Source organism: Gopherus evgoodei, chromosome 18, assembly GCF_007399415.2.
Source record: "Gopherus evgoodei ecotype Sinaloan lineage chromosome 18, rGopEvg1_v1.p, whole genome shotgun sequence".
Taxonomy (NCBI): domain Eukaryota; kingdom Metazoa; phylum Chordata; order Testudines; family Testudinidae; genus Gopherus; species Gopherus evgoodei.
The window spans coordinates 19,259,653-19,282,127 of record NC_044339.1 but is presented as its reverse complement, the minus strand read 5'-3'; the positions used below and the strand labels follow the sequence as shown (position 1 = coordinate 19,282,127).

Sequence of the window (22,475 nt, the reverse complement as noted above, 5' to 3'; positions counted from 1 at the left end):
GGGGGGGCAGGGACGGGGTAGAGGGGAAGGGCTGGGGGAGGAGGGGGCAGGGACGGGGTAGAGGGGAAGGGCTGGAGGCTGGGGGAGGAGGGGGCAGGGACAGGGTAGAGGGGAAGGGCTGGGGGAAGAGGGGGCAGGGACTGAGGTAGAGGGGAAGGGCTGGAGGCTGGGGGAGGAGGGGGCAGGGACGGATGGGGTAGAGGGGAAGGGCTGGGGGAAGTGGGGGCAGGGACAGGGTAGAGGGGAAGGGCTGGGGGAAGAGGGGGCAGGGACTGAGGTAGAGGGGAAGGGCTGGAGGCTGGGGGAGGAGGGGGCATTGACGGATGGGGTAGAGGGGAAGGGCTGGGGGAAGTGGGGGCAGGGACGGGAAAGAGGGGAAGGGCTGGGGGAAGAGGGGGCAGGGACGGGGTAGAGGGGAAGGGCTGGGGGCTGGGGGAAGAGGGCAGGAACGGGGTAGAGGGGAAGGGATGGAGGCTGGGGGAAGAGGGGGCAGGGACGGATGGGGTAGAGGGGAAGGGCTGGGGGAAGTGGGGGCAGGGACGGATGGGGTAGAGGGGAAGGGCTGGGGGAAGAGGGGGCAGGAACGGGGTAGAGGGGAAGGGCTGGGGGCTGGGGGAGGAGGGGGCAGGGACGGATGGGGTAGATGGGGAAGGGCTGGGGGAAGTGGGGGCAGGGACGGGGTAGAGGGGAAGGGCTGGGGGAAGAGGGGGCAGGGACGGGGTAGAGGGGAAGGGCTGTGGGCTGGGGGAAGAGGGGGTAGGAACGGGGTAGAGGGGAAGGGCTGGGGGAAGAGGGGGCAGGGACGGGGTAGAGGGGAAGGGCTGGGGGCTGGGGGAAGAGGGGGCAGGAACGGGGTAGAGGGGAAGGGCTGGGGGAAGAGGGGGCAGGAACGGGGTAGAGGGGAAGGGATGGAGGCTGGGGGAAGAGGGGGCAGGGACGGATGGGGTAGAGGGGAAGGGCTGGGGGACGTGGGGGCAGGGACGGGGTAGAGGGGAAGGGCTGGGGGCTGGGGGAAGAGGGGGCAGGAACGGGATAGAGGGGAAGGGATGGAGGCTGGGGGAAGTGGGGGCAGGGACGGGGTAAAGGGGAAGGGCTGGGGGCAGGGACGAGGTAGAGGGGAAGGGCTGGAGGCTGGGGGAAGAGGGGGCAGGAACGGGATAGAGGGGAAGGGATGGAGGCTGGGGGAAGAGGGGGCAGGGACGGATGGGGGAAGAGGTGAAGGAAGAGGGAGCGATATACTGGGTGTGGTGGGGGGGCGGGTAATTAAAACACACAGCAACCTACCCTCTGCAGAGTGGAAGCTGAGGGCTCCTCCTGCAGCCAGCTGTGGCCCTGTTATGGGGTGGAGGGATAGAGGGGTTGGTGGAGCCAAGGACTGAAGCTGATGTGAAGAGGAGTTGGGGGCTCAGTGCTATCTGCATCAATAGTGTAGTCAATTGCGCTGGGTGGAGAATGTCCCTCTAAATGAAATCTCAACTGAAAATAGTAAAGAATTTTCCTAGGAATGTTTTCCTGGCTAGCCAACAACAGTTTTCTGCCACCTTCATGTCATGGGCCTATGTTTCTGATGTCCGTCATTTACAATGGAGACTGTCCCAGAGTGTGGTCTGTGGAGTTCAGTAATTGCCCAGCTTTCTTTAATACACATGTGTAGCCCAACCAAATAAGCAGTATGAAATAGGCTGGCTCAGATCAGGGTGATTTTGACCTGTTCCATTTAATGTACTTGAGTTTTGTCTTTGGGCTCTTAACAAGTTGCCAATGAGTCTCTTGTCTGTGCAGATTGTGGGCACCCAAAATAGGGGAATAAAAGGTATTTCAAATTTCAGTTGATGTAAAGGGGTTCATTCCCTGTGGGGCACCTGGCATTGGCCACTGTCAGAAGACAGGATACTGGGCTAGATGGACTTTGGTTTGAGCCAGTATGGCCGTTCTTATGTTCCTGGTGTAAATAAGAAGTGTTGTTTAAAACACAAAGCTAAGAAAGATTTAGGCTGACATGATCAAATTCCTGGGGCAAATTTACAGGGTGTGATTACAGAATATTGCTGATATCTAGAAACCAAGGCCCAGTTCCTAGGTATTTTGGCTCCTGAGTTCTAAATACCTTTGAGGATCTGGGCCCATGTCTAAAATGTACAGCCCTTAGCTATGTATGAATCATACTGGCATAAATACAGTATGATGCAATTTTATATTATGTAGGATCATTTATATAGATTTTTGGGTAAAATTTTCTCAAGTGCTTAAGGCACTCTCATTTAGGCTCCTGAGCATCTGTCTTTTGAAAATAGAACATAGGCTTTAAGATCACATAGGTGCTTTTGAAAAAATTTACACTTCATCTCAAAATACATTATTGAGTTGAATAAAATATAATAATGGAGAAGGAGAAATGAAAAGTGTAAAGGAGGGGAGTAAATAATGAGATTTGAAGTGTTGGAAAGCCAATGAGTCAGATCCATGAAGGTGGTTCCACATGGCAGGAGCTGCAGGGGAGAAAGTCATGGAGACAAAATTTAGAGGGATCAGGATTGAGATGTACTGACACTAGTACCAGGTTATTATGGGGGGGAAGTTGCCCATCTTGTTTTTTTTTCCAGCCTGTATAGTTTTTAATAACGGCTATCTGGGGCCCCCTGAAAGCACTAAATTCACTAAGAATTTTTTTAAATAAAATGAGAATAGGCTTTTCCTTTAAATTTGTTTTAATAAACATTTATAAAGATACAAACAATTCTCATTCACAATGCATTAAAAATAATTTTATTGTTTGAATCTATGGGACCAGTTTTTCCTATCTGTTAAAACTGACCACATTTCTATCAGCAGATGGCAGTATAAATCATCACAACCATCCTGGAAATGCTGGATTCTGTGGCCAAACCAAACCCTGCTTTTCTGTAAGTAACATTGTGATATTACACTACTTACTGTGCTCCAGTGCTTATTTATTTTTTTGATCTTGTTAATAAGCAATCAGATATGTATCAGTTAATAAGCAGATATAAGTTAAGTCATACAATATATGTTGAGTCAAAACTGGAGGAAAAAGCATCACAAACTGAGCAATTATCAAATGACCAAAAGTATAAATATTCCAGGAGACAAGAACATGGGAATAATGCTTACCGTTTATAAAGCATGCTTCATATATACATCTTAAAGAGCTTTAGAAAGGTGGATAAGTATCACTGTTCTCATTTTACCAATGAGTTAACACAGACAGGATAAGTGATTTGCCCAAAGTCACATAATGAATCAATGGTAGAGTTGGGCAGAGTTTTTAAGTCCAGCATTTTGTGCATTGTACCATGTTTCCTCTATTTGATAGTCAAGATTAAATAGCTGGGTATCAAAGCATGTAGGGTTTTTTTCAATTCCCTGTTTGCATATATATATATACTGTTTATCAGCCCATATTGTAATCTGTTACCACTTTCCAGGGTTGCTATACTTTGTGCCAGTAGATGATATTTTTAGCAGACAATTGTGCTAGAAGACAGTAAAAACCGAAAACATTCAAGAGACTTGATATACAATGTATTGGATTTCAGACATTCATCTTTCACACCTGTTTCCTAAGTTAAGTTCATTCTTAAAGAGTTGAATAAGGATTTCATTTATGGAAGTATCCTCATAGTCTTTGCTGTGTAGTCAGAGGCTACTAATATAAGGTTTGTAGAATTGGCCTCATGTTCAGTAACATTAATGGCTCAAACCTTGGGTGTTTAAACCAAGGCTTTCTCCATCGTAGCATCACCTTCTCTTCCCAGACAACCCTACAGGGAATAGCCACACTCTGTAGATCAGAGGATAACCTTAACCATCAACTTATGTACATTACCTGCCATCTATGAAAATCAGTCTAGAGGCTATTCAGGCTGCATCAGTTACTTGAGGTCTGAATTGGGAAGATAAACTTGCAGCTAGAATAATTCCTCTTTCGGTTCTTCCTCTCCTCTCCTCTGCCCTTGTGTCTGTCCACTGAGGGCCACTGTTCCTTTTTCATGTTTGGTGGAAATAACTGACTCCCTAAAGCAGTGGTCTCCAAACTTTCTTGATAGCACACCCCATCAGTAAACATTTTTGAGCATGCACCCCCAATATATGTATATTTATTTATGTATAAATTATATACATGTACTCCTATAGTAATACATTATGTACATTATAAAAAACATTAAAAAAGGATGAGATAAAGATGAAATAAACAATGTTTTTAATAATTTTTGTTGTATTTTATTTATTAATGGTACAAAAAAACTTTTTGCTCTCTCAAAAAAAATTATTAATATTTTTAGTGAGAGCAATGTGATTGAATATGCTTCATTATTTCTGAAAATCTTGGTTTAACACTTTGTGATACAGCAATTAGAAGGTCTGGATTAGGGTTACGGTGCGGGAGGGGGTTCAGGGTGGGGTGTGGAGTCTGGGAGGTAGTTAGGGTGTGGGAGGGCATTCAGGGTGGGGTGCGGGGTCTGGGAGGGAGCTAGGGTGCAGGAAGGCGTTCAGGGTAGGAGTGCGGGGCCTGGGAGGGAGTTAGGGTGTGGGAAGGTGCTCAAGGTAGGGGTATGGGGCTTTAGAGCTGCAGGCCAGGGTCCCAGAGGCCCCTTAGCCCAGGGCCCTGCAGCCCCTAAAGCCCCTGCGTTCCAGGTGGCCCTGCCTGCGGGGAGGAGGGGGAAGCTTACCCTCTTGCTTGTTCCCTCTCTTCTCTATCCGCCCTTCCGCCCCCCTCCCGGTAGCGCTCCTCCTGCCGTGCCCCCCAGTGGATCGTCTTGCGCACCTCACTTCGGAGACCACTGCCCTAAAGAACTGAATCCATTCTTATAAGCTGCATGTACCTTCCAAAAACATAAGAAGGAGCTATCCACTAAAAAATATATAGTCCACAAACTGAACTTTGTCTCCATATTTTTAAATTGGGTTAGAGGGTAAATTGGTTTAGAGCATTGCAATTGCTGTCTCTCTTCGTTTTTCACAACCCTAGGAAAACATTTCTTGTACCTCATGTCCTGCAAAGCTGTGAATGTCTTTCCTTAGTCAAAGGGACAATGCAATTCTTTCCAGGCTCATGAAGGGATAGGACCCATAGCAAAGCGAAGGGAGTAATGTTCAGACTTCATTAGGTTATGGAATATCCAGGCAATGTTTTTTGTTAACCATTAAAGTGTGATTCTACTCCAGAAAAGTGACTTTCTAAAAATGATGCTTGCACAGAGTGGCTGGCCTCTTTAAGGGCTTATGGATACAGCCCCACCAGTAACTGATCAGTTGCCTTCCAGTTGAGGTTGTGGGGTAGGTGTCATGTGATAGCTTGAAGCATTCCAGGCTCCAAGTTTTAAAGTCAGTGTGATTTATGCTCCTAAGCACCTAAATCCCTTTTGAAAATGAGATTTAGGCTCTTAAATCAGTTAAGCATTGCAGTGCTAAGCACAGCTATGTCTAAATACCTTTAAAAACCAGGGCCCTAGTCTGTGTAAAGGCTCGCAAGGGATCAGTTGAGCTAGAGAACTGTAGGTGAAAGAACTCAGCTATTAAGTGACTCGCAGGTAGAAGGCCTGGAGAGTGAGAACTGCAGGGAGCCAGCTCCTGCAGGAATCCCTATGACAGGGCAAGGTCCTGGAAGGGCTGAGAGAGGTGAGAGAAAAGCCTTTAGGAACTATAGCCCATGTTGGACAGGGGAAACAACTTTATTTTGGAGTTTTTGTTTGTTTTCTCATTAACCAATAAATTGTGCCCTGAGGCAAGGACCTGAAAAGAGATTCTGAAGTGGCATTGATCCTTCCTGAGCTAGTGAGTTAACCAAGCAGTGTGCAGGCACTTTCTGCTCCTCAGATCTGCCCCATTTGTATTCAGAATCAGAGCTGCTCTCTTCCGTGACTAAAATAAGGCTTCATTGCTTTCAACTCCCTTTAAACCTGCAGAACAGCGCAGGTGAGAGTGAACTGAAGTCTGATTTTCGTGCATCATCACCAGACTTGTTTACTAAGCACCAGTTGCAGGAGTGTGATGCCCTGATCAGGTGTAATTTCATAATGGTCTAATTTGTACTCATTCACTCATAGGCCCTGATTCTGCAAACTGTTGGATGGTTAACTTTGCTACCATGAATACCTCTGCTGAAATGAATGGGACTACTCATGGTAATAAATTAAACACTTGTAAATGGGACCTTAATAAAGACAGTTTGGCAGCAAAGATTTAACTGAGCACAGGCTATGTCAGCACTGATAGAAAAATCAGAAGACAGAAAATATATATATATATATATATAAAAATCCATTTTATGTCCACACCTTGAATACTGTGTGCAGTTCTGGTCACCCCATCTCAGAAAAGATATATTAGAATTGGAAAAAGTACAGCAAAGGACAACAACGATTAGGGGTATGGAACAGCTTCCATAGGAGGAGAGATTAAAATGACTGGGAATGTTCAACTTAGAAAAGAGATGACTAAGTGGGGATATGATATATGACTATAAAATCATGAGTGGTGTGGAGAAAGTGAATAAGGAAGTGTTATTTACCCTTTCACATAACAAGAACTAGGGGTCACCCAATGAAATTAATTGGCAGCAGGTTTAAAACAAACATAGGGAAATACTTCTTCACACAATGCACAGTCACCCTGTGGAACTCATTGCCAGGGGATGTTATGAAGGCCAAAAGTATAATTGGGTTAAAAAAAATTAGATAAATTCATGGAGAATAGGCCCATCATTGGCTATTAGCCAAGATGATTAGGGATGCAACCCCATGTTCTGTGTATCCCTAAGCCTCTGACTACCAGAATCTGGGACTGGATGACAGGGGATGGATCACTTGCTAAGTGGCGTGTTCTGTTTATTCTCTTTCAAGCATTTGCCACCAGCCACTGTCAGAAGGCAGGATACTTTTTAAGAGCAGGTTAGACAAACACCCGTCAGGGATGGTCTAGATAATACTTAGTCCTGCCATGAGTGCAGGGGACTGGACTAGATGACCTCTCGAGGTCCTTTCCAGTTCTGTGATTCTATACTGGGCCAGATGGACCATTGGCCTGACCCAGTTTGGCCAATCTTATATTCTTATTGGTGCTGCAGAGGTGTAACTCAGGTAAGATTTTTCATAAAGAATCTATTATACTGGTGATGCATGAGCCAGAAGGAACCAATACGAATTTCAGATCCCAGGCTGAGGCTATTGGCTTTGAGATTTGGAACATCTTTCTCCTTGCAAATTGAGCAAATTTGATTTGGAGTCCTTGAAAGACCAATGCAGAATTCCACAGTGCCGTTTTAACAAAGTTATTTTTCAGATTTGAACAACACTTCAGAAATTAAATATGAAGATAATATACAAAAGATACTTAGTAGAATTTACCTGCTGCTTACAAGAAGCAGTTTTAGGATCTAAATAGTTTTACAGTTTCCCTTTATTTCAAGAAATCAGTGTAATTTCACACAAGGCCTCAGGGTGCTGAGAAGAAAATGAGAGCTTGAATTTCTTTATTGCACTGACTTACACTCTGAAGTTTTAACAGTAGAATTTTTACATAGCCATGACCCTTTTTTAAAACAGAAAATATCAGCGTCCCAGCTGCTGGGCCAGACAGCTACTTAGTTCCTAAGAGAGACTATTACACACACAGCTGTAAAGGTGATCCATGGGGCACTTATGAAAGGGTTAATATGTAAAGCCAGCTATTTGCAGAAGTTGTTTCTTTTTCCATTTTCTTCAACTGGATACATTTAGCTGTTAACAAAAGCAATTGTTCTTTTTCTAACTTGCCCCTAGACCAGTGTTTCCCAAACTTGGGCTGCTGCTTGTGTAGGGAAAGCCCCTGTCGGGCCGGGCTGGTTTGTTTACCTGCCGCGTCCGCAGGTCTGGCCGATTGCAGCTCCCATTAGCCACAGTTCACTGCTCCAGGCCATTGGGGGTTGCAGGAAGGGCGGCCAGCACATCCCTCGGCCTGCGCCGCTTCCAGCAGCCCCCATTAGCCTGGAGAAGCGAACTGCGGCTACTGGGAGCCGTGATCGGCCGGACCTGTGGACACGGCAGGTAAACAAACTGGCCCAGCCCTCCAGGGGCTTTTCCTACACAAGCAGCATCTTGGAAAAACTGCCCTAGACTATTAATATGTTACTCCAAATTCAGCAACATGTGCAGTGCCCACATGCCATCACTTTGCTCTTCCTGAGGCAGAAGCCCTGCATATTTTTATTTTCTAAGTGCCGCCGCAAGCTTTATGCCTACAAGAGCAGTAATAACAAGACTATCTACACAACAAATGCAAGTTGCATTCCTCAAAGACATAATTAGGGCTAGGAGCATTACCCAGGGGCTCCATTTTCTTACCATAGCTGAACACTGGATTTCACACACCATGCACTAGAGTGTTTGAGTTTCAGGGTCATTCAGAAGCTTCTGCCCACTTGCTCACAAAAAGATTCTCTCTTTACTGGAAGAGTTACTGGGTAACTCGTTGTTCCTCTGGAGAAGTATAGGTGGGTGGTGGGGAGTGTCTAGTGAAGCTGGTTTTGGTGTGAGTTCAATCCAGCGAATATAAACTCTTCTCACATCACATTTCCATAAACTCTTTGAGGCAGGGACTGTTTCTTACTGTGTGTTCAGCACCTGGCCCAGTGGGGTTCCAGTCTTCCTCTGGGTGCATTAATTCCAAAGTCTGGTTTCTTTCACCTAGTCACACACATTCCTGGATACACTGCTGAACCAGCTGGGGCTGGAAGTCTCACTGGAACAGACTCTCCCTCTGTCTTCCTGCACTCCTCATTGCTCTCCTTCTCCCTCTCTCTTGTGCAGGTCAGTCCTTTGCTGGGGACCAGTCTGTTCACCTCCCTCTCCCTTACTGATTCCCTGCCCCTTTTGGAAAGGCAGCTTTTGTCAGCCAGCTCCTCCCTTGGGTGTTTGTTACTGCAGTGCTCTCACACTTCTTTTCTGCTCTTCCCACCTCCTCTTCTGCCAGCCAATGCACCTCAGCCCCATCTGGTGGAACCATCTCTCGGGGCAAGTAGGGAGTTCAGTCTTTTTAGCTCATTTAATCCTCAGCACATCTGCTGAGACTGACAACAGCAGGGCAATTAGTGCCACTTGTGATGCTTTTTTTGTGTGTGTGTGTGTGGGGGGCGGGTAGGGAGTAACACTAGTCCAATTGGGAACTGTACTGAGACTTACCAACTTATTTCACACTGGCTAGTTAACAGTCCTTGGATGGCAACACGATTTAGTCCCTAGTGAGCTGCGTTTGGTGAGAATCAATGAACTAGAAGTCAGTCTTAATACTCCATTTCCTGAGCGAGTCCTACTCTCAAAACCATTCCAGACTAAATAGATAAAATGCACTTGTGACTTTGAGTTAAACTTCATATTCGGGCCAAACCAAAATGTCTAGAGCAGGTGGGGTATGTTTTCCACTTGCCAAGTATGAACTAAAATAAAAGTTCAAAAGAGTGCTTGGCCATAGAGCAATGTTTGAGAAAAAAGAGAATGTGAGGTAGTGAGAAACATGCTGAACAGGGACAGCAGAAGGCCGCTGTGTTTATTTATTTGGATTTATACAATAATAAAACGGGACCTCAAGGCACCCCAGCCACAAGTTACAAGGACAAAAATAAAATTAAGTAACAGCCGTACCCCTGAGCCAGCAGAGGTCAACTCCCAATAAAACACAGGTTCCCTCTCCCACACAGATCTAACCCCCATCAAACCCCACTGCTCATTTAGTTTTCGTTTGCAGGAGGGCAATTAACTAGGAGAGGGCAAATAACTAATTAGTCTAATCCCTTCTCTCCCTCACTTTGCCCAGTTATTTTGGAATGATTTTTCCCCTTGGATCCAGACTTATGTATTATTTTAATTATAGTTTTAATCTTGCCTCACCCCCCCATATGCACTTCAACAACAATGCACTAAATAATAGGATTTGTGAGCAAGGCACTTGCATACCTATTAACCCTCCAGACATCAAAGTGTTCTTCCTGCCTGTCCCTGTCAGCCTTCACACACACACATCAGAATTTTTCTTGGAAGAGTTGTGAGCTGCCTTATCTGTTCTAGATGTGCAGGAAAGCTTGGATCTCTGTGACTCTTTTCAACCTGTCTTTGGGGGCTGGAGGGATTGGATAGCTTTGGGCGTTGGCAGTGGGTCCTGCAAAATAATTGCCTTTTGATTAGCAAAATGAAATTATTCCTGCTACTCTTCTGCTGAGTTCCCCCCTCCCCTTCCTCTCCTCACGGTTGGGCACCGCTGGTGGGAGGGATTTCTGACTGTCAGCAAGAAAGAAACAAGAGAGCATGTGAATGAAAGGCAGACCTGGGAAAGGCAAGAAGAAAGTTTTGTTGGTCTGTAGTGCAGGGGATAGAAGAGCTGCTGCTTTCGAAGTGAGTGTGTGTAAGAGAGTCTCCTGCCAGGAGAAAGGTGGAGGTTGATGGAGGGAGGATGACTTAGGGTGTGCAGTGAGGGTTAATGGAAATCTCTGCCCATTGTTGAAAGGAGCTGGGAATATTGTGGGTCCTCAGGGAGATGGACTCCTCTGTGGGAGCTCCCATCCTCAGAATTGGGTTATATATTGCTCTGTGAAGTGGATCAGGACACCAAACCAATCAAACCTACTGGGACTTCACTGCTGGACTGAACCCAGATTTTGTAAGCCACCGGCACTTTGGATCTCATTAGGAAGCAAATGCCAGAAGGAAAAGCCACTTCAGCATACTTTAATACTAATAAGAGAAGCTAAGGAGCCAGGTTTGGGTTTTGGAAAAGCTCTGTGACCACTGGCATTGTAATCACTTCCCTTGGACTGAAGATACAGGGGAAACTGCCTGTAGGAGAAAAAGTCCAAGAGTGATAAATCTGCTCTTCCAGTGAACCCCAGCAAGAATCATTGTGTGTTCCCATAGTGTTGTTCTCTGTCAGCAAAGGAGAAACTGGCAAAGTCAGGAAGTAATCATGAGCATTTTTCTTTGAGGAAGAGACGCTTGCCAGCCTCTCACTTGGGAAGGCTGTAAAACTTTCTAGGCACTCACCACAGCCACCCTGGGAAGGGAAAGGAGCAGCAGCAATGGAGCTACACGTGTTGGTGCTATCATTCATTCTCACCCTGCCAGTGCCTTCGTTCACCTATGGGAACAAACTACAGCCTCTTATGTAAGTGCGGAGCGAAGAGACTCACCAGCGTAGGTCAGGTCAGCAAATATTTAAGGGAGAAGCTGCTATATGCAATTTTAAAAAAAGTTTTTTTTTTCAGTTTTCTCTGGTCACAAATGTGCATAGAACAAAGGCAAACAGGGACTCGAAAAGTATGGATGCTTTCCTTTGCCTGTAGGAGATGCTTGGATTTTTTTTTCTCATTGAGATGTAGGTAGTGTGTGAGCATGAAATGTAATTATTTAGTTTGAAGACTGTTTTCCTATGACTGCTGCTTTTATAATATCCTTTTTTCTGTTTCTCTTTTCTTATCACATTCCTCTTTGTAGTCACCTTTTTTCCTCCTGCTCTTAATCTAGAGGCACTTAGCCCTGTATTTTTAAACGAAATGTTATAGTTTTAGTTTGGCATTAACTGTGTGGATCCTTTGGGAAAACTTCCTTACAAGTTTGGTATCCTGCCAGGAGAAGATCTCTCAATGCAGGGGGATCTCTCTGCTTTTCTTTGTAAATGAAACTAGCATTGTGCAATGAAGTAAATCCAAACCATCTTTTCCCTACATCAGTAACTCTGTTACTGGGGATGGAGGCACTCCTGTTCAGTGGCTGTGTTTTGGAAAATTATTGCAAATATATCTTTCTTGCTTATGTAAAGAATTTCATATTATCTCCCCAGCAGTGCCTGTTAGGGATTGTTGGATCAGATACTGGAAATGAGACTGTGCCAGTGTATTCAAGAAAAGAAAATGCCAGGGAATGGGAAGTGCTGAATTTAATTTAGCAACTTAATTCCCAATAGAGCACTGCTGACAATACTCTTTAGACACAAAACCACTGTTTGGTGCACACAAAAACTCTCCTTCACTGCAATAAATTACTCCAGAAACATTGCTGCTGCCAACCACATTCTTGTGGTTCTTTTTAGTTCTTCTTTTTTGGATGTGCAGACAGCTAAGGGATGGGGCATTTGTAAATAAATAGCAAAGGGTATACAGGGCAGTACCATTCTGTAGATTGCCCTTTGATCAGCTGCAAATGCAAGTTTTGATAGTTATTATATGGATGGATTTGTTGTCTTTTGGAAAAGGAGGTACTACAAAATAACAACTGCTTCCCTGGCCTCTGTCCATCTGGGACTTGGGTCTGGTGAACTGATGTGTATGAGGCTTGGCTAACTGAATAGTTCTTCAGTGGCCACATGTGAGAACAAGAGGCCAGGATTTTAAGGCAAAGGTGTTGGGGAAACATGTTATTAATCCAAAAGGCATTTTCAGGAAGTGGAAAAACCCCCAACAGATTGCTCCTAAATTTCATTAATTCACAGACTAATGTTTGTTACACCTTCTAAAATTTAAACAACAGATTCATATTCCTTGAAGCCCAGTTAGTCAGAATAACGGTTAGGCAAAAATGGCACCTACTCACTCAATAGACCTGCTTTCTAACTCAATCAGAATTGCTCACCTTACTAAAGGAAGCATGTACGCCTCTCAGCCCTGTCAGCATCGATGCATCTAGGAGATAATGAGCATTCTTCGCAGCATCAACACAATCCATGTGTAAGTCCAGTGGCAGACTCATTACCTCTGGTGATCGGGTCAGAGGCAGAAGGGTCTCAGGTGGGGTTTGTGAGGATGGCCGTTAGAAAAATAATCTGTTAATCTGTAACTAAAGCTCATGTATTCTGGAATAATTGAGAGTGGATGAACATGTCTCCTACAAGAAAATTGCCTCCTCGTTGACTCTTGCTCTTTCTTAAGGTGCTCTTTCTTAAAAGTCCCTAAAAGAAAAATATATCTGTTGGGGATCAGTGGACAAGTAGTTGTTGGATCTTTCATAGCGGCTTTACAGTTCACCTTGCCTAGAGGTTCAGTACATGTGAAGAGTGTTAACAGCTGTGAGCTAAGCTTCTGCCTAGAGAGACAGATGTGAATAATTGCTATTCTGAACACATGTTTATTTGCTTTATGATTTTGAAATATTTTTCACACTCCAAGCAGAGAGCACAGTCAGACTAGATATTTACTGAAAAGGCTTATAAAGCCTTGTCTGAAAAAACAGATGAAAAGATTCAAACTTCCTTTTTTTTCCCTAAATGCAGTTCCCGTGAAAAAGACAATTACTATTAGTTCTTTAAGATGTAACTTTAGTGGGCTTCATAGAAGAGGCAGACTGACCTGGATGGCTCTTCTCCTGCAACTCCTGGTATTCTTTTTGGCCAAAATCAGATGTCCAGTCAGTTTATAATAATATCAATGCATCCTCTTTTGGGGGAACTGGAGCCTGCCCTTGCAAAGTGGATAGCCCTAGTGGGCTAATGCAGTGGCTTTTTCATTTGCACACCCCTACAAAATTTCAAATGGAGGTGCTGATGATCCCTTTGGAAATCTTAGAACTAGTCTGCGGACCTCCCCTGCGGACCACAGGTTGTAAACCACTGTTGTATGATGGTAACAACCTTTCACGGACCCTTAGTCATAGGGTTGAGGACCACTGAAAAATGCATCTTTCATGTAAGAGTAACCACTGTTATTCTAATTCAGGAAAAGGGTTGGGGCAATGACTAGCTTTGGTTATGAATAAACCTACTGTTGCTTCAGATCCTTTTACTGGAAAAGGGGGCATGCTAAAGGTCTATACTCTTTCTTACGATAAGAGAGAAAGGGGACATCAGTTTAGAACACACAAAAGTAACACGTTTAAAATGGAGGAAAGTGAAAACAGATGCTCTACAAAATGCATAGTTGGCATGTGGAACCTACTGCCACAAGATGTTTCTGAAGTGAAGAGCTTAGCAGGATCTAAAAACAACATAGATGTTTATATGGATAATATGAATATACACAGTTACAGAGAGAATAAAAATAATAGCAGCTATAAACCATTCATTCCCGCTGGAGTTAGAAAGAGGTTTCTTCCATAGGCATTGCACTGTTGTCCAGTATGAAAGTTTTGGACCTTTTCTCTGAAGCATTTGGTGCTGAGCCCTGTAAGAGACTGGACTAGGTGTACCAGTGCTCTGATTCTGTATCGCCGTTCTTGTGGAGGAAACCTTATTGAAACGGGAGTTCAAACAAAACAATCGCTTCAAAACAGAACAACACCCACCACCACCCAGAAATATTCAGAATAAAGAGAGTGCTTGTGTACAACTAGACTAGTGTACAAGTAAATCTTTTCAATGGTAAGAACCAGTTGGGACCCGTTAAGATAATTCCTATCAGTCAGAAGTTGGGTGTCTTTAGTATTTATTTTAAAAGTGGGAGCTGTACAGGATATAATACGTGACTTTTATTCCCATTGTAGAAAGCAGGGAAGGGTGAGAGTGAACCAGAGCAGGACTTCTCAGTTTTTTTTCCTCTTGAGACCCACAAGTCACTCAGTGTTTACTCCTGTGACCCCAGATCATACAATTTTTGTACCGATATCCCTGAAGTATTTTCACTGTTTCATTGCTAATACATAAAAAAAAAGTTGCAGTTCATAGTAATTTGTGACTTTTTAAATCTATATTCATTGTGCCATATGTGGTCAAAATTAGGTTAGGAACCCATTCTGCTGGCTTCACCCTCGTTTTGAAAATTGGTTATAATACAATCCTGTAGCTGGCCAGCAGGGGGTGCTACAAGAGGGGAGAGAGACCTCTCTTTGTAAACAGGGTATGAAGTAACTCATTCCTAAAATAAGGTCAGGTTTAACCAGTCTGGCAAGCAAGAATGCCAAATACAGAATCAACATTTCTAAGAAAATGTTAAGAAAACCAACACAAAAGAAAAATCCTCTTTCTGAAATGCGGAACTATTGTGGCTGTAATAGAGTAATGCAGCTATAGCTTATTTATGGATCAGCAAACACATTTTCAACTCTTCACTGTCCAAAACTTGTGATTTCAAAATATCTCCTATACCAGGGGTAGGTAACCTATGGCACGCATGCCAAAGGCGGCACGTGAGCTGATTTTCAGTGGTACTCACACTGCCTGGTCCTGGTCACTAGTCCAGGGGGCTCTGCATTTTAATTTAATTTCAAATGAAGCTTCTTAAACATTTAAAAAACCTTATTTACTTTACATACAACAATAGTTTAGTTATATATTATAGACTTATAGAAAAAGACCTTCTAAAAACGTTAAAATGTATGACTGGCACGTGAAACCTTAAATCAGAGAGAATAAATGAAGACTCGGCACACCACTTCTGAAAGGCTGCCGACCCCTATCTTATACTATCCATGATCAAGTTCGCAGTGGCAACTAAGACTGACTTCCTAAAGGTTCTCCACTTTACTATGTATTGGGGGGAAATGCCTTTTTTTTCTGCTTGATGATAATTGCATAACCACCTCAAGTTAGCCACCTTGCTAGTCAATGCTATTGTAGCTTTAATGAACAGCAGCATATAAAGTCTTTGTTTGATGAAGCAAAGATTTTTTTGGTCTATTATGGCAAATCCTGTATGCCTGTTTCTTTCCAGGAGTCAACCCCATTCACTTCTGTTCAGTGGGAGGGCATTTTGGAAAATGTAAAATGAACTTAGCAACAAACAAACATTTTATTTTGTGTGAAGAGGCGAAATCAAATAGAAATCAAATTGATTAGAAATTTTAAACTCAGGGCCTCTGATACTTGAAAAGAGATTACACAGTTTATTTATTAGCATTTGGGAAGCCAAAATATTTTAATCTTTTAATAATTTGGTTGCAAAGCACTAAAACAATGAAGTTTGTAGTACTCATGCATTCTTGATATGTTTGCTCGGCTTTCATCAGTTTTTGAAGCTGTTGATTAATTTTACATGTTCCAAATGCTATAAAACAGGGGAGGGCAAACTTTTTGGCTCAAGGGCCACATGTGGGAATAGAAATTGTATGGCGGGCTATGAATGCTCACAAAATTGGGGAGGAGTTGAGGGCTCTAGTTGGGAGTGTGAGCTCTGGGATGGGGTATGAAATGAGGAGTTCAGGGTCCAGGAAGGGGCTCTGGGCTGGGGTGGGGGAGTGGGGTGTGTGGTGGGTTGAGGGCTCCAGCTGGGGGTACAGGCTCTGGGGTGGGGCTGGGGATGAGGAGTTTGGGGTGTAGGAGGCTGGGATCGAGGGGTTCAGAGGGTGGGAGAGGGATCAGGGCTGGGGCTGGGGTGCGGGAAGGAATGTAGGTTCTGGCTGGGGGTGCGGACTCTGGAGTGGGGCTGGGGATGAGAGGTTTGGGGTGCAGGAGGGGCTCTGGGCTGAGATCAAGGGGTTCAGAGGGCTGGAGCGGGATCAGGGCTGGGATAGGGATTTGGGGCATGAGGGGTGGTGGCTCAGGGGTGCAGGCTCTGGGCGGCGCTTACCTCAAGCAGCTCCCGGAAGCATTGGCATGTCCTACCTCCAGCTCCTACGCAGAGGCACGGCCAGGTGGCTCTGCACGCTGTCCCATCTGCAGGCGCCACCCTGCAGCTCCCATTGGCGTGCTGGAGGGGACCATTGGAGTGCGTAGGAGCTGGAGAGGGGCCATGCGGCTGCTTCTGGGAGCCCCATGGAGTAGCCCCTGGCCATGCTGCCTGGCTGGAGCCAGGCAAGCCCAAGACACAGCTTCCTAGCGTGAGCTCAAGAGCTGGCTTAAAACGGCTGGCAGGCCGAATCCGGCCTGCAGGCCATAATTTTCCCACTCCTGCTATAAAAGAAAACTTCACCCAATTTGCTCATTCCCCTGGTTTGAAAGTTCTGAGAGTATGAAGTACCTTTCCCCGGGAGGTAAGCTGTGAAATGTACTTGGAAGTAGTTTTGTCAGTTATGGTTTCCATTTCTGACCCCATTGCTGTTGGTGACTATCTTGACATTTATGAATCTCAATTTAAAACACCTTAAACAGTTTTTTGGCCTGCCCTAATGTTGGTTTGACAATAATGAGAAGAACTTTAATGTGCAATATATAAACAGGTTTTTTTTCCTCCTCTTAATTTTGAGTATATATTATGGCAGGACGGAAACTATCTTACAGTGTCTGACATTAGTTTCTTGCTCAAATTCCCACTCAAGTAATTATACTCTGATCATTTAAAATTGCCCATACATTTTCATTTGGAGACAGCATTTTTACTTCTTGTTACAGGGAGCTTCCCAATGCAGTTACTTCCTGTTCTAAACTGTATAGTGATGCTGTGCATTCTGAGACATCAGCTGCATTTCATGCCAGAGGTGGCAGCATACTGGTGATTGGTGAAGTGATATATGTATGTATGTATTTTACCAATCTCATAGCGGTGTTTCCTGGCTTAAGTAATCAATTGTTTATAAAGTTCTTTGAGAACCTTGGATACAAGTTGCAATGGAAATGAAAAATATATTATAATTATTTCAATACAGGTTAAATGGTATAAAAAGATGTGACTTTTACACTTTTTGCAGGATAGCCACTATGGTATCTAAACGTATAATCAAGTGGGGAAGAGTTGTGGGGCTAGGTTTTAGAGCATGGTACAGGGAGTGTAAACTCAGGAGTCCTATTCCTCTCTCTGCCACTGACTCGCTGTGTGAACTTTGTCCAGTTATTTACCTTCTCTGTGCCTCAGTCCATCCACCTTTACCATGTTGGAGGCTGATATTTACTTGATGGGGTGTGGTGAGACTTAACTGATCCATAAAGGCCTTTGGTCCTCCAGTGAGACACTCTTGAAGTGGAGGTGCTGGTGTTGTTATATTATTTGTACTGAAGCTAGTGTCAGATGTGGTGGACTGCTCGGTAAATAGACTGTCTCACCATGAGTATATTAAACCAGTGCTCCATGATCTGAACTGGCTCCCTGGGGGCTCCCAGAAGGAGTTTAAGGTTTCGGGTGATGTACAAGGCCCCAAAGGGCTTTGGACTTGCTTACCTGAGAGGCTATGTCTCTTCCATTTCCTCCTGCATAAATTAAATGAGTAGCTAAATATTGTATAGAATACCTTGTGAGACTCTGTCTCAGAAAAAGCATAACTTACCCACACCCTGTTCATTCTCAAGCTGTCAAAGCACTGTACTGGTTCACTCCAAGGTGTTGAGGGTAATATAAATATGTCTGCTTCTCTCCGTTTGGCAGGCCAAACGTTTGTGCGGAGCAAGAGCTGGTGATATTGGGGCACAGGCAGCCGTGTGTCCAAGCTTTCACTCGGATGGTCAAAGTGTGGAAACAGGGCTGTGGAGGGCAGCTGTGGTGCATAGGCTATGAACGGAGGTAAGTGCTGCTTCCTGGTGCTTCTTTTCTCCCTTGTCGAATGAAAATAGATTTTTTCTTCTGTGTGGAAATGCCAACCAAACTCCCTTTCCTTTAAGTTTGTGTGTGTGTGTGTGTGTGTGCGCGCAAGTATGTGCATGTATGACAGCGAGAGAGACACACAAAGATGTATGCTACTAGACTGAAAGTTTGACTTCAGGTTTATTCAGATTCTGGACTGGAGGAGGTAGGGATTGTTGTCAAGGTGAAAAGCCAGGCAGACCAGGCTGCCCTCACCTTCCTATCTTCCTCAATGGACGAGCCACAGAATAGCATTGAAAGCGGCTTTAGAAGGGGCTTGATGCAGTTATAATGAGTGCTGCAGGGAAGGAGGGGTATAAGTGGTGTATTCTAGTGTACAAAGGGGAGTGGACAATACAGATGCTCCCCTGCTCCCCTCTTCAGCTCAGAGGGGGAAGGAGTGGGCAATGCAAAGAATATAAAAGGTAACACGCCTAACAAAAACCGCTAACAAAGTTACCATCGACTTGGTATTAGGGCTCGCAGAAGGATCTGGCGTTAAATTCAGTCACCAGTTTGGAGAATGCTAGATACTACTGTGTATGTGCTTTGGCTATCTGATTTGTATTGATTTCAGGTTGCCGTTTTTGTTAGGATAACATAAAGAATTCATGTAGTGGCTGACTCAAACCTACGAAGGGAGACATGTACAGAGAAACATGTGGCTCAGAGCCACAGATTAGCCATCTATTTAATTACAGCTATTAAATAGCAGCTATTTAATTACACCGTGGTCTGGCTAGGAATAGGGGAATCCCAAAAGATTTTGTGAACCTCTGAACACAATCAGGGGATAGGCACTGTATGTTCCTATGTGTTTGCACAGAATCTAGTGCAATGGACCCTGATTCCAGCTTGTGTCTGTTGGCGCCAGTGTAATACAACTACTATAACAATGCTCAATTTTGAGAATTTCAAATCCTTTAAGCATTTAATGAGTAGAATGTAGATTCTTTGTTTTTGGAGCAGGTAAGCCATTGTATTTGTTTCCAGATATCTTAACCCATATTGCATCTGTTTGCCATGATCATACTATGTTAATTACATTAATTAAGTGCATCATCTGTATTATCCCAGCAGCTTTCAGTTGTGTTGGCGTCACCGCATGGAGGTACAGATAAAGTCACTGTAAAGTTTTAAAGGCCAGAGCTTCTCAGACTGATCACTTATTGTGAATTAAGTGTGTTAATAATAAAACTTGTTGGAAAACAGAAATATGTTTTTGCTGACAAAAAAAATTCTCTTTTAAAAAACCCAGCAGGATTTAATCATGATTAGTTAGTTAAGATGACACTGGATGTGATTTGCCTGGCCTGCTCTGACCAGTTAGCACTGTGTCAGCAGCTCAGTTCTTCACCTCCTGGTTCATGTGGTACAATTTTCAATGTAGACAAGAACCTAATGGCGCTGGTGCAGATTTTCCAGGCAACTTTTCAATTACCAGGGCGCAACTTGCATGGGGTTCATGGAGAATTAAGTGAGCAGCACTTGTTCTCACTAACACACATTGTTCTCCTGTTACATTGGGCTGTGTTTGCCAGTGTAATGTATCTGAATTAACATGTAATCTGTTTTGCACGTTTTGGTGATCATGGGGTTTGGAGTGGACAGTTCACATTTTCAAAGAGTGGTGGCAGAGTTGCTCCCATGAAAGCCCTCCTTTTATATGCACAATTTTTACAGGTGTAATGTAAGTGCCAGTGTCTGAAAACTTGGTCCTATGTGTAAGGCTTGTTTTCTACTGCAAGGTCGACCCCTGTCCTGGTTCTGCCAGTGATATCAGCCTTGATAATCTGCTTCCCCAAGAAACACTTTTTCCCACGCTGCCCCTTACAAGTGGAAAAAGCTCCCAGTCAAAATCGGACCTTTCAGTCCTTCAATTCCTGTCTCAGAACTTGCCTGTTATTTGATACATGTAGGAAATTGCAAGCTGATTAAAAGCTAGGCAGGTGATGAGTTGTGGTTACAGTCTCTGATTGGTTAAGAACTGCCTGCATTCTGTTAGGTTTTAAGACCCCGTCTTCCTGAGCCTCCACCCCAGTCCACTTGTTTGTCTCACCCACCTGCTAAAGCTTGTTCTTTAGACTGTAAGCTCTTTGGGGCAGGTACTGGAATTTACTACCTGTTTGCATGGCACCCATCCCAGTGGGACCCCATGCTGATTGCCACCCCGCGATTATAATGTTTAGTAATAGCAAGGCTGTTTTGTGTGGATAGGATCATCTGAGACCCTTTTATATTCTCTCCTCTTTACTCACATCCCACCCTGACACTTCAATTCTGGCCATCTTCCCCTGGCTGAAGGGGGCTGGAGATTGCTTCTTCCAGAGCCTGTTACCAGCATTTCATATGTAACAAGGGGTTCTCTCCCCACTGGAGCTGCTTGTACTGTGTCCACAGCCTTCCCAACCTCTGCCAATGTAGGGGGGTCCCACATCTACCAGTTCCTCCATAAGTATTTTAAGTGATGCCAAGTAAACGTGAAGAGTAAGAACTCTTTGTGATTGTTAGTAGGAACTGACATATGTTAATATATCACAGAGTGTTACTTGGGCAATAGAACAGTGCAGAATCAATCGGACTACCTTATTTTATAGAATATTGTAAACATAGTTTTTCTTATTTATTGCTCTAGCAGCTATTAAGAAAAAGGTTTAATGCGCTGTAAAAATTCAATGTTTACTTTTCATATCCCATTCCCTGCCACCTGGTACCATGCTCTGCGATGCCAGCACTTTATAAGTCTCCTTTAATGTCTCTTCCACACATGAAAGAATTCCAGTATGAAAGCTGAAAGTGAAATGTTCATCTGCTAAAAAGCTCCAGATGACCTGCACAGATTCCAGGGGAAGGGGGAAGCAGTTATTCAAGTGGATCTTTCGAAAGCTAGGCAAAGAGAAAGGAATGAGGTCCCGTCCCCCAACAGCTGCCCCAAGTTGTTCTTATTCAATAGAAGTCCCCGAACTGCACTGACCAAGGCAGCAGCATTGAATCAGAATCACTGACATATAAAGACGATCTCGAAGAACTGGATGTCCATATGATGGTGAGTTCTGGAGAGAAACTGGGAGTCTTAAACACTGAAGGGACACTTTATTTTCTGTACCCATCTGACAATGTGAGGTTATGTTCCTGGAACCAGATTCAGAGTGTTAACAGGGTCGCAGAGGTGATTCCTCCCTTCACCTGTTTCAGGCGCTGGCACCACAGACTCATCCTGGGGCCTTACAAGCTAGCTGAGTCCTTTCTGCTTCTCGCCTCACCAGGGATATGTCAGGATGTATCTTACAGTTTTGTGGATGATGGTGGAGTCTGTCTCACTACCCTGATCTGTATTTGTTCCTATCTTGCTACTAAAGTACAGGAACAAAATCTTTCCTTTTTGTAATTAAAATAAGCAGATATTTGCTTGTTTGATTTTGTACTACCCCTATCCTAAGACGCTCATGGAAAATCAGCGAAGACACATCACACAATCAGTCTCATGAAACAACACTAATAAAACATTAAATGCTTCTCACCCCCCTACAAACACAAGCTCTGTCCTCCCTTCCCATTTACCCCCCCTCTGCCCTAAAAGTCTACATAAATAGAGAGGCCAACAAATTCAGACTCTGACAGACCAGTGTGGGGAAGCGAGTTCCAGAGTCAAGGACTCTGCACACTGAACCATCCTGTCCTCAGATCCTAACCAATTTATGACCTGTGGGACTGAGTGTCCCGGCTGATCTCAGCTGTCACAGTTTAAAGGAAGAGAGCCTAGTCTCTAAGAAACACACAACTCAAGTCATTAAAGGGCTTTATAGATTAAAACCAACACACAGAACTGCAGATCAGTGCTTTCTGTGGAGCACAGTTGTAATGTGCTCCATGTGGGAAGCACCACAAATCATGTAGGAATCTACATTCTTCAGTGGCTGAGTTTTCCACTTGATCTTTACTGTAGTTGTATCTAGGGCTGGGTGAAATTTTTCAGCTGAAACTACTTTTGCTGAAAAATGCAGATTTGGGCTTGCCAGACTGTTTTGTTTCAGGTCCAATGAAACCTTTCCTTGACCTGAAATGAACTTTTTTT

At 44.2% G+C, this 22,475-nt stretch overlaps 1 protein-coding gene across 7 annotated transcripts in view; it reads left to right on the top strand.

Moving 5' to 3' along the window:
• Positions 1 to 1,235: 1,235 nt before the first annotated feature.
• Positions 1,236 to 22,475, top strand: part of MEGF6 (multiple EGF like domains 6) — a 236,829-nt gene continuing 215,589 nt past the window's right edge. Inside the window, exons 1-3 of one of the 7 annotated variants that reach the window (XM_030537922.1) lie at positions 1,236 to 1,605; positions 2,833 to 2,903; positions 18,206 to 18,340. In XM_030537922.1, coding sequence (XP_030393782.1) covers positions 2,866 to 2,903; positions 18,206 to 18,340 — 173 coding nt within the window. In that variant the 5' untranslated portion in view covers positions 1,236 to 1,605; positions 2,833 to 2,865. Of the gene's footprint in view, positions 1,615 to 2,829; positions 2,904 to 6,068; positions 6,147 to 10,333; positions 11,152 to 17,238; positions 17,364 to 18,205; positions 18,341 to 22,475 lie in introns of those variants that run through there. The other 6 variants (XM_030537925.1, XM_030537923.1, XM_030537926.1 and 3 more) reach the window with 6 other exon arrangements.